Below are 12,662 nucleotides of genomic sequence, written 5' to 3' on the forward strand. Positions count from 1 at the left end.
GCTCATATAGCACATGTGCATTCTCCTTTGCTTACCTTGGTTTTGGATAGGAACAAGAAGGTGTGAGTGTAGGTTATAGTCCATAAATTAAAATCATGACAGTACTTTGATACCTGTAGTCAAAGGTGAGTAATATACACTGTTTGTAAAGAATAAAAATGCTTTACGGATTAAACAGATTCTTTGCCTAGTAGTTTATTTTTAAAATGCACAAAATCACTTTACAAAGCTGACAGATCTGCTTTTAATAGTACAATTCAAACTGCTTTTGCTTATGACAGCTCTTTTGGCCATAAATAAGGAGCCTCTCTGTGATGGGTTTAAAAGTACAGTTCAACCTCTCAGTGAAGTTGTATGAGCAGGGTGTTGAATGTCTCTCTTCCACCACTGAGATCAAATACTTGCCTCTGTCCTTTGTGTTGGTGGAAATATCAAAAGCAGGTAAATCAGCAAATTCTTTAGAGGTGAGGGTTAGGTCTGCAGATCTTTTCACAGCTACTAGGAGTTCAACTTTGAATACCAGTTTATATGCAGGATAGAAGAAATTCAAGTGAGTTTGAATACTTTCTGTACCTTCTGACACCTGTCATGCCTATTTAAGGTCTGCCATGTCCTTAATGAGCAAGTAGCCTTAAAGGATTGAAGTTGGTGTGTGGGCTAACACTGACACTCTTGTGTAGCATATTGGTTGGGTGGAGGGCATTTGGTGCTTAATAACCAAACATGATTTCCTTTTTTGGTAACAAAGATCTGTGACAGAATAGGGAAAATAGAGGGATCAGAGAAGGAAGATGATGAGTTGCTAGATTGCATAAACATTTCTGAGTTCTTTGGAGCTTGAAGTAGGTAACAGAAATAAACAGAAGCATGCTCTTTCTGGAGCTGAATACTGTTGCTTATTGCTAGTTTGATGAAAATATTGGTTTCCATAATCCTGAGAGCTGTGAACCAGGTTGTTGGGTACATGTTTGTTTTTATTCAGTCTGTCTGGGTGAAGTTGGAAGTGGATGGCTGTATCCTCCTGATGCTCTGTGCATGTGGGCTTGGGCTAACAAGGAATTGGAGCACAGTAGTCATTTCCTCACTGTCTTTGCTACTGTGACTGAAATAATAGTGCAACACAAAAGCCTTTTTTAAAATGGAGTATTAGAAGATTCGGGAGATGATACAGAAAGTGAAAACCAAAACTCTCAGGCTAATATGATGTCTTTCTCCAGGAGCAACAAAAACACTTTGTAAGGACTGCATATTCCTTCTGGAATAGACTTGGAGCTGAAGCATATTTTACATTTTATGCAGAGTACTTAAATCTACCAGAAACATGGAGGTAGCAGGCTCTGTTGCTACTGAACTTCTACCACTACATTTGGTGGTAGAGCAGACAGAATAAGGGGAGCAGCTCTCTGAATCCCAGGGCTTTCCCAGAAGTGTCCTTTACTCCTGACCTAAGGAGGTGAGAAGTGGGAGCGCAGAAAGAGTTTGGTTTCACATCTGGACCATTTGCTTTGTCTCTTTAACAGCTGTTAGATAGAAGCTACTAGCGACTGGGGCCAGGCTGTGGACATAAGCAGCTCCCATAATCCCTGTTTTGAGAAACCATTTTACTTTTAGTTTTTAAAAAGTGGAAAAGTCTTTTGATCTTGTCTGCATGCCCTTTTGGATTAATACAAACTTTAACCACTCTGGATTAAGTTTAAGTAGTCTCAACTGCTCTCAAAATCTTCCCAGAGGACCTGGGAATGAAGTAGATAAAGCAGATAATGTGATGTTATTCTGGGGCAGAACAGAATATATTTAAACTTCCTAGCCAAGATTCATCATGCCCTAATTTTATACTGTCTGCTAGTCTGACACCCTTTACAGAATCTTAAAATTACGACTCCGTCTCAGACAAAGGCAAGTATTTTCCCATTAAATCAGACAGTACAGCTAAGCCAACCTAGCATATATTTGCTAGTCTGGCTTTGACCCGAGGGGTCAGCTGGCTCAGGGATCCAAGCAAGCTAGGGACTGCTCACTGACACTCAGGAGAGAGGGTTAAATTTGTAGGATTTGGGTTTATAGGGTATGTGTTTTACAGTTTAGCTCTGTGGATAGTGTGCCATAGGCTCAGGCATTGCACTGTTGTCAGCAGAAGAAAAAGGACGGAAATGCATGGTTTGGATGAAAACAGCATTGCTCCTTTTTGGCAGTTGATATTACTATTGGCTCAGCAGTATCATCACTCTACACCCCAAGCAATTGAAGTCACTCTCTGGGTTACTGCACATTTCCCACACTTTTTTCTGAGCAGATTCTTTTGAGAGGCTTAATGCTGTTTAGCAGAATTTATTGAAATTGAAGTGCTGTTGTCATGCCTCATAATAATATTTTGGGAGTTTTGTTATTTTTACAGTTATATTGAGAACTAAAACCTCAGTCATATTAATATCTTGGTTTTTTCCATGTTTGCGTGATGCATTGAAAGCAAATTCTGCTGTCTTAAGAAAAAAGGTGGCCTTATATTTAGAGCTGCTAAAGGACTTTGCAAACACAAAAGATGTTTAATAAGAGATGCAATCTTGAGTATTTGTAATTTTAATCTTAAATTAAAAAGAAGAAGAATTTAAAAAGAAGAGTCAGTAGAGAATAGCTGTTTGTCTCAGTCTGCCTAAGGTGGTAGCTGAAGCTTCAGGAAGTTGAAGTTCATTTATTGTTCCCACCTGTTGACAGTATTTTATATACAGAAAGCCAGAGGAAAGCTAAAATTCATTCATGTGGAGCTACTTGAAAATTCTTAAATAGTATGTATTTTCCAGTTTGATTTCACTGATATGAGAACACTAAAATGTTTCTGAATACTTTCCTTAGCACTTCATGTCTTTATTTAGTAAATTACCTACAGTGTATCTTATTGGCATTGTCACAAGTTTAACAAGCTGCCTTTGTATTCTTCAGAGAAAATTAAGTTCTTACTCCACCTGCTGAAGAATGGAAAAAAACCAACTTTTTTTTAACTGCTTGTCTTTTTGGATAAAAATAAGAATATATAGTGTGGGAGTCTGAAAAAGATAAGGCAATTCTGATTTGGCTTTTTGTGCTGTATAAAACAGTAGACAGCACATGTTTTTTATTTTACTGAAGTCAGTGACTGTAATGGAGGGAGAAGATATTTTCATATCTGATAATCAGTATACCTCTCAGTCAATCAGACACAGTTTTTTGGAGTGGGTGTGAAATTTGAGGAGGGGAAAATTCCTCCTAACTCCTGAACCTAATTAGAAACCCAAGTCTGAGCTTAAAAATATGGTACTTTGGTATCTTATAACCCCTTGCTTACCTTTTGTTCAGCTTTCCTTGCAGATGTGAATCGTCTGTTTTGTTATGGGAATCTCTAAGGTCTTTATTTTTTGTTAAAACTAGAGCCTCCCCCATCCCCAGTTTGCTCCGTGTTTTTCATCCAGGAAATGTTGTTATTCTTTTGTCTAGACATATCTGTGTCATTCTTTTTACTTAAAAGCATATTGAATTGTACTTAAGCACTTGACAGAACTTATATCTATGAAACCCATGCAGGCTGGATTTCTGTGCAGAGTATCATCAATCAGTTGTCTCCTTTGAATCACACAAATACTAAGATTTAAAATAAAAGAAGCCAAACCAATTGAAACATAGAAGAAACCAACAAAACCATAATGTACAGTACATGTATTTGTCCCATGTGTCAGCACCACTGTTGCTTTTAAAATGTCTGTGCATGAATGAAAGTGTTAAGAGTTACCAGTTTTAGCAGCAAACTTAAACTTTAAACAAGACTGAGGTTTTGAAGAGGACATGAATGTTAAGCCTGAGATGTTATCCTGGCTGAGACTGAGGATTTGGGAGAACAGGAGGTGGGGGAGCAGCATTAGACTAGCAAAATATTTATGATATTTAATGCCATGCACATTCCATTTTCCAGTTGAATTTCTATCTCATCTTTTGTTAAGCTCGTCTTTTCTCACAGCTTTATAGATTTTGTTTTTGTTTATGAATTGTCTTTTGTTTCTAAAACTACCGTGGCTGAATATCTGCTGTACTCTTTCCTAGGAGTTTGGCCTGAAGGATCAGATGGAACAGACATAAATGCCCTTGTCAGATCCCATAACCGAAAAGTGATAGCAGTTGCTGATGATTTCTGTAAGGTCCATCTCTTTCAGTATCCCTGTTCCAAGCCAAAGGTAAGTCTAGACCAGTCTAGTCCATGTGCTTGTTTACATTGTGTGAAGCTTTCCTTGCCAGACACCTGCTTCCAGCGTAGTTGCTTTGGAACCTGGCAGCCAAATACCTCATTTATATCCAAGAACCCCCATTAAATGTATATAGAAAATAGGAAGTATAAAATAATATAAATGCAAAACAATATACCTAAAAGTGAAATGGCAGTAGTTATCCTTAAATTCTGGAGCAGAGCTTGATGCTTTGTATTTGCTGGCCTTAGTGTTAGGTTCATTACTTTTTGCATGAAGATCTACATCTGTCCCAAGTTACAGACCTTAAGAGTGGATGTATTGCAGCAAAGACATATATAAATATAATTCTTTACTCTTTTGTGAATTAAGATCTCTCTTGAAAGGGCTAAGCAAAAATACTAGTAGTTTTAAATTTCCATATCATGTGCTTTTCTAGTCAACATGTGATTTGTCTTTCTGCTTGTTTTCAATAGGCTCCAAGTCACAAATACAGTGCTCACAGTAGTCATGTGACAAATGTCAGCTTCACTCATAGCGATGGTCACTTGATTTCAACTGGAGGGAAAGACATGAGTATTATTCAATGGAAACTTGTGGAGAAGGTAACTCTACCGCAAAATGACATTGTCATAGATATCGGTGCAACCAAAGTGCCCATCCCTGCCAGTGAAAATCCTGTGCAGTCTCCTGCACATCTCCCACAGCCTTTTAACGAAATGAACCAAAATGAAAGTGTAACTGGCAGCTCTCCGGTTTCTTTGGAGAGCAACTTGGAGCAGTCTGCGGAGGCCAGTGAAGAGCAGAGTGAGGAGCAAAGCGAGGGGAGCAGCCTGGATCCCGCCGAGCCGAGCTATGAAGAGCCCTCCAATGAGCTGAGCGAGGAGCGCAGCGAGTCCACAGTCACTGAAGAGCAGCAAGATAACTCACCGGTGTCTTAATGCTCCCAGCTCAGGCGGTTATTTTCCCTTGGTGTGCGTGCTTTCATTACAGGGTGAGGGTTCAAATAGAGAAGACTAGCTGAGATTCATGACCACTCCAGATTTTGAGTTTCAGTGAGATTTTTAGTCTGAGCTTCAGTTCAATGTGTGGAACCATCCCAAGGGCCTGGCTTGATGGTCTGTGTCAAGATCTGGTCACAGTTAGTAGTGGACATTACTGTAGATCCATTTCAGTTCTGAAATCGCTGTCAGGAAGTAGCATGAAATACATACTGGAAAAAAGGTTAGCTCTGAGAATTAGCTGGAGTAGACCACCTTAACTATGTGAAAGTGCTTTCTAAAAGAACTAAGCTGATGGGAAGTGCTGAGCTGTTCCAGCTGGGGAGTCCTGTGCTGCTTTTTCCAGGTGCAAAGACAAACAGAATGAAACAAACTACCAAAAAGCTCTTTGTGGGGCTGTTTTCCTTTGTTTTTTCTTAATGAAAAAAATAGAGGAAAAATAATGTAACAATGCCACGTGTATGGCGATGCCTTCTTGATCTAACACATATGCAATTTTCTAACACTACTAATTCCTTGTGGAGTCTGAATGTGTTTGTAGTTGGTCTGCCCTGGGTGCTGCTAGTTCTAAGGCAAATCCTGTCAAGGAACGGTGTCAGCTGTTCCATTTTCACAGACTATTTAATAGCAGACTAACCAAATACTGGCATGTTTCACTTTTTGTGACCTGAAAGTTGATTTAAACTATAGGGTGTAATTGTCTCTTCAAAGAATTGCTTGCCTAGAGAGTTGGAAACTTGAGAGAATCTTTACAGTGACTTTGATGTGAGCAGTAGAGGAAGCATGACAAGAACACAAAAGTCAGATGGGCTCCAGAGTTAAACTTCAAGCCTTCAAGCAAAACTTGCTCCATCCCTAGTAGGAGAAATATAAATACAGTTAACTTAAATTATTAAATTGGTGCTTAGGTTTAGTATATTAAGCTGATAATTTTTTCTTCTGAGTTTTTAGAGGTAACTCTAAGAATCATTGAACTGCAGTCTGTCCTTTTATTTTTTCCCTTGGCTCCCTTAGCAGTTGTGATATAAGCATACAGTAATTTAGATGATGATGTGATTTTTTTTTTCCCCCTAGACTTGCTGATCTATTATTTTTGTGATTTTTATTTCCACTCCACCCCTCCCCAGGTTGCTCTAAGCCATGCAGCTCTCATGTGGCTATACCTGGCCAGTTACGGGATATCTTGGCATTTGTTATGCATTTGGAAAGTACTTTTTTTTTTTACAAAGTTTGTCAGATAGCTACATTTTTTTTCTTAAGTGCATACATTTCCTACTTTAAAAAAAGGTATAGATTTACTGGCAGATATCCATTTCCTATGTACTTGTTTATATTTTGATTACATAGAATTTTCTTTTCTAACTTGCTGCATTGTGCTGGTATTTTAGTTCTTAGTTAGAATATCATGTTTAGAAACTTTGGATGAGTTCATAAGTCTTAATTGTGCAAGCGTTTACGTGATTGTGCCATTCCAAAGTGCATCAAAACTGTCATTCCCTTACTAGTATCTTCTCAGGAGAAATGCTACAGATCAGGTATTTAGTCATCATTTGGAAAGATAAAAACAAATGGACTCCCAAAGGACATTTAGAACATTTATATATAAAATATATAAATATATATATACACACATATATATATAAAAAAAATATCCTCTTGTTTACAACAGTTCCAGAGAACCTCAAAGTAGTTCCCTTCAGATGGAGGGAGATATGGATTCCAAGCAACCCATCTGTTTAAACTGTGCTCTGTACATAGAGTTTTACTGGAGAGCTCTAGTATGCCTGACTTGCAAATTTGCCAAATAGCAGTGGAAGATAAAGGTCAGCTCATCAAAATTCTTGGTTACAAATGAGGAATATGCTGTAGGTTTAGAAAATAATCTTAGTAAAGGAGAAAGGATTGTAGAGCTAATGAGGCACAGAGAGCTCTCTGTCACTTTTATGAACTCCACATAAGCAACACATTTCTATTTGGAACATCTGTCACCTGGGGTTGCCATGTAAAGTGAGAGTTATAGTTGTGATATTCTTGTGTTTGTAGTTCAGAAGACTCTACTAATATGCAAAAAGCCTTACAGCTTTCAATTGCTGGCAACTACTGTTTAACAATTAAATCTGTGATAATGGATGGAAATGGGTGGGATTATATAACTGTAGATGTTTTAGAAAAATAATTGTGAATGAATTATGATTAAGAGTGTTTCATGTGAAGATGTTTGAGCCATTTCTATCTATCATGCATTCCTGTCTCAAGGCAGAAAACTTTGAAGATTAAAAAAAATAAAATAATCAAAATGAAATATTGCAGTGTCTTTCTCTGTATCTGTTCTGGTTGTTTCTGTTATAAAGTGGATGCTGCCATCACAATTGCAATGTCTGGGTCTGTGATTTTGGAAGAACCTTTTAACGTGTGCTTTTTTGATAACCTCCCAGGCCACCTAAAAATAAGTTAGTTCAGCATCATGAATCTTATTTACTTCCCAAAAGTTTTATGACATTTCCCTTTTCCGTTTTTCATTAATCTCCTACTAGCATTATCCTTTTGTAACTAAAGTGGCAGTGTTATGAATGGGTTTTTGTCCTGATGCAAAGTGCAGTCTACCTTCCAGGGTTGTGCCCAGAAGCTTTCTTCTGGAAGTCATGAGAAAAGTACAAGCTTATTTTACCTATAATGTATTAAATACCACAATGTTTCCACATTACTGGTAGTCTCTGTCCAGTTGCAGATGCAGAAGGTCACAATATGCTGAATTTATTCCTTGTGAGAGATTCTGTCTTTTTAAAGGCTTTGGGTCATTTGCATTTCTTGTATCTGGTTTCTGTCCTTCACAAAAGGGCAGGGTGGGGTAGAGAGAAAAGAAACCTGCAAGATAGACAGATACCTCATGTTTATTCTCACTTAAAGGAAAAAAAAAAAAACCATCATTGGAAACCTCAATGACTCTTCTTTGCACCAAATTGTCAGGAGAATGCTGCTGTTCCAACATGAGCAGAAAATAGATGTCCTAAGGTCATACTGTGCTGTTCCCAGCACACCTGCAGCTGTGCAGTGCTGTCCTTTTCTAGGCTCTTTCTCTCCAAATCCAGATCAAGGCTTTTGCTACCTCTTCAGGGATTCTCAGTAAGGCCTTTTTGAGGAGTGGGTAAGCTGGTCTTCTGTGAATCCTCATTTGTGATGTAGGTGGGGTAGGGCTTCTAAGTGCCCACTTTCTTATCTGGGGACAGCAGCATCTGCTGTCAGCTCATGAAGCTGCAGTGATGGTATTTCTTACGTGGAGCTGAAGTTCAGGGTGGAAGCTCCACTGAAGGCATAAAATTATAGCAGCCTTCCGTTTTACACAATCGAAAAATTCAAAGTCTGTATTGAAATGTTCGTATAGTTGTGCACTAAATACCTGGAAAGTTATGAAATGCTATGCTTGTGGATTCTTGGAGTATGTGTCCATATAGGGTGCATATCATGCAAAGTGATACTGGGTTTTACATATAAAGGGCACTTTTAAGGATATGACCACATACCCTGGGGATTTTTTCCCATCGAAGTTGCAGGATAGGTGAGGAACAGGCTGGGGATGTGGATGGGTAGTGATGAATCAAGCGTTTCTTAGGTTTGATCTTGCTGTAATTCTCATTATAAATAACAAGAACTAGTTTTTGCATATGATGCATGTCAAGTTCCAGCCTCTCAGTTTTTTTAATCATCCCTAAAAAAACATAGATTCAGACCGTCTCTGAAAATAAAGCAAAAATTAAATTTTGATTGTTATATTGATTGCAGTCTACACAGAACAATATGCTGTATTTACTACTTTGTGCTTCAGCCCGTAAGATGTGTTACACCCCCTTATATTTCCTTCAGTTAAGTGCAGTATTTCAGTTGAATCGGAATAAAGTAAGTAGAATGTCCTTGTGAAATTTAAGCGTGGCCAAGCCAAACAAACATAAAATTCTCCTTTCTGTAGCCTCATGCCAATATAATGTTGGCTCCTGGCAGTGAAAGGGTTAATATTCCATGAGGTGGATTTTACTTGAGCAATATTTGTGCTGCATGTTTGCCTCCTCCTGAACAAGTTCATTGCCTAATCTTTCTTTCTGACAGATGTTTTATGTACTAATACTTTAATCAACTGAGAATGAAAAACTGCTTACAGTAGGATTATACCATTTAGAAGACCAGCCAATGTACACATTTTAATATGTTTAGCGTGCATGGTGTGGCTTTGTGTGCATATACATATATGCAAGCATCAAATGGGTATGGCTGCTCTAGGCTTGTTTGTTTGAAAGAGAGAAGTGGATGACTTCACGGTGAATTAATCAGGTTTAGGAGTGCAGAATAAAACGTGTTCCCAGCAGGATGGCAAGGCAAGAGGACTGGGAGAGGAGGTGCAATGGTGGAATAGTGTTTTTACCAGGGCGGTGTTTCCTGCGTTGGTTCCTCAACACACACCACAGATTTCCCTTTACTAGGTTTTGACTGTAAGTTAAAGCCTGTAAAAGCTTTTACTTCTGTTGGATGTACTGGGTGGTTAAAAGGTAGTTTTGAGAAAGCAAGTTTATGGAGATTTTGGCTAGTTTTTATTATTAACAAACAATTATAGAAAACAGCGTTCTTCCAAAAGGTTCTGCTAAGACACTTGAATCTATAAACAGCCTAAATCTTTAAGGGATATGTATGTCCTCATGATTTAAATGGTGGGTTTTATAGCCCAGTATACTTTTCAGAAGTGGACCTCTGGATGCTTCCCAGCTCTCACCAGCCAAGTGATTTCTGTCAAGGTCCCCTGCTGTGTACCTCTGTGTGTGTCACATTATTTTTTCTCTCAGATAACCACTGTGCTTTGTCGGTTCTTTGTAAAAAAACTCACTTTCTCCAAGTTCTTAAAGGCTGTCTGAATTATAATCAGTTACGTTGTCCCAGCTTTCTTTTTTGATAAATGCCTTTAAGTTTCTGTTTCTAGGACGTGCTTTTGTATGGTGAGCCAAACAAGTGCTCCAGAGAGCTCTTGACATACTCTGTTCCCCACTGCAGGATGTTTCAGCAATGTGATGTTTCTGTTGTGCATTGCTTGTTTTGCCAGTTGACCTTGCTCTGAATCCTCTTTGTCGCACAGCACAAGGCTCTTCATCCTGCATAAGTCTCTGCCCTCCCAGGTTACGAGTGGGAGGTGACATTTTCTTTTAGTGCTGCTTTAGAATTAATCTTGGCTTCCTTTAAGTATGCTGTCTTGTCATTCCATGTGTGCGTGTCCCCCCTTTTCTCCCCCTCCCACAGCTCTATCAGAGATGAGTCCTTCCACTGTCAATAATTTATTCCTTTTAGTCTCTCTTAAATCCATTCACATTTTCTATAGACCTGTAACTGCATACAAGAAAAATCATAGAAAAGGAAAGTCATAAGCTGTCTGCATCAGACAAGGGATACAACTTCCAGTGCTATCTAGTATGTAAGTATTAAAATCCCTAGCATTTTGTACTGTATCAGTGAGTGTCTCTGGTGTTGGGGAGACACTGACAACAGAACTGGGAACTTATAAAGCTATGTATATCCTAGGTAAAAGGAATTTGGAACAAACTTGATGCTAACTGCTACCTCAGGGAGGCCTGGAGGCTCACCTCATAGCTCAGGAAAAACAAAAGAAACGCGCAAGCAAACAAAAATACAGTAAAGCTTTTGGCTTTAGCAAAGCAGGCAAAAAGTTTTCCATCTGATAGCGAAAGAAGAGGGAGCAAACAGCATGCACAGAGGAGCTCACTGTGTGCCAAACTTGCTGTTACTACAGTTCTTCTGGTCCAGAGGTGGGTGTGAGGAGCACCCCTGCTATGGGTGGACACTCTTCCTTCCGAGTGATGCTGCAGATTCTACCCTTCCACAGAAAGGCAGACTTTCTGTGGAAAAGCTTGTTTGCAGCATTGTGTTGATTAGAATTTTAACTTGAAGAACTGGACAACAGAGAATTAAGAGGAGAGGGAGCAGTCAACATCTTGTCTGGACACACATGTCCTCCACTGCTAATGCTAAACAGAGATTTTCCATGACTGTTTAATGTGAAATGGCTATTGTATAGACAGGGCTCTTGAAAGGATCCCATTTGCCCCAAGTTTGGCAAACAGAAAATTAAATGTCAATTGAGCATGTGAAGCTGGGTTTCTTATGTCAAAAGTTGTAATGCATTTTTTAGATTGATTCACAAATCAGGAGATCTGCAGTTCTGTGGATTTTCTGCCAGCTGTGAGGGAAACAGATGTGAAGCATTTTAAGCTTTCAAAAAAGCATACCTAGGAGGGATTTTTCAGGACAGATGTCCATTCCACCCTTTGCCAGGACCATATGGATCTGCTTACATTGTATTTTGTGTGTGTGTTCATAAAATTTCTGCTTATATTGGAGTATTTTGTATTAGTCTCAATAATTCTCTAGGGAGGGAAAAAATAACCAACCAAAAACACAAAACAACAAAACCAAACCAAACTCCTTGAATAATTATTTTCCAAGTTGCTGTTTGAGGCCTTCCTAGGGTTGTGCCTCTGAAACACCTTTTCCTGAGTAGACTTCTTGCTCTGATACGTTTCATTAAATTATACATAATGTTTCAAAATGGTTTTTTCCTCTTAAGAATAGGATGACATTCCAGGTTATTTCCAGCGATTAAATCAGATTTGTTCTCCCCAGCATCAAAGAGGGGAATGGCTACAGCTTACCTACGACCTGTGTTTTCTGAAACTTTTGGCTAAGGCTTCAGCTGTCCAGATGATGTTACTCTGTGCTGGTGCAGCAGTTGGAGGCTCCACGGGACTGACTGTGTCCATATGCTGGTGTGTGCCCTTTAGGAAGTGGCAGGAGTTGGCTGCATGGACTCTTTCACCCACTGCAGCTTGTGGAGCACTGTCAAGGTCACCCTTCTTTGGTGAGCCTTGCTGAATGGCACATAATCATTGGCAATCCATGTGGTGTTCCTGCAGCAGTTTCACTTCCTTGGATTACTTTCTCCTGGAGTATTTGCAGCTTAGCAGCAGCACGCAGGCAATTGCAATCCATAAATTTCTCTGAAAGACGGGAAGAGGATTTTGTATGCAGTGTTCTCATTTACTATTTTGATTTTACTTTTTTTTCCTTCATTCTTCCACAGATTTAAATTTGTTTGACTGGAAATGAGCAAAGGGACACATTGGCACAAAGGCTGACGCAGGTTTGAGTGGCAATTTTATTCCTAAGTTCCTTCCATCTCTTTGGAGCCTGATCAATGTCACAGATTTTACTGTCACAGATAGCATGATAGAAATTCTGGTTTAGCTGTGCTGCAAGAAAAGGCTGAAGGGAACTATGGCCTGTATCCCGGTTTTGGGTTCTGAATTCTTGCCAACTATAATAACTCCCACTGCAAGCACTATCTCCCCAGAATCACCCTTTGGGAACAAATCATAAATCTACAGCAAATAGCAGAAAGGGA

At 39.1% G+C, this 12,662-nt stretch overlaps 1 protein-coding gene across 3 annotated transcripts in view; it reads left to right on the forward strand.

Moving 5' to 3' along the window:
- Positions 1–7,511, forward strand: part of EML4 (EMAP like 4) — a 153,085-nt gene extending 145,574 nt beyond the window's left edge. For all 3 annotated transcript variants that reach the window (XM_027750293.2, XM_027750290.2, XM_027750294.2), the window contains 2 exons: positions 4,069–4,199; positions 4,685–7,511. In XM_027750293.2, coding sequence (XP_027606094.1) covers positions 4,069–4,199; positions 4,685–5,149 — 596 coding nt within the window. In that variant the 3' untranslated portion in view covers positions 5,150–7,511. The remainder of the gene's footprint in view (positions 1–4,068; positions 4,200–4,684) is intronic.
- The last annotated feature ends 5,151 nt before the right edge of the window (positions 7,512–12,662 follow it).

Source organism: Pipra filicauda, unplaced genomic scaffold, assembly GCF_003945595.2.
Source record: "Pipra filicauda isolate LSUMZ 115617 unplaced genomic scaffold, ASM394559v2 scaffold51_size4534324_pilon, whole genome shotgun sequence".
In the NCBI taxonomy this organism is placed as follows: Eukaryota; Metazoa; Chordata; class Aves; order Passeriformes; family Pipridae; genus Pipra; species Pipra filicauda.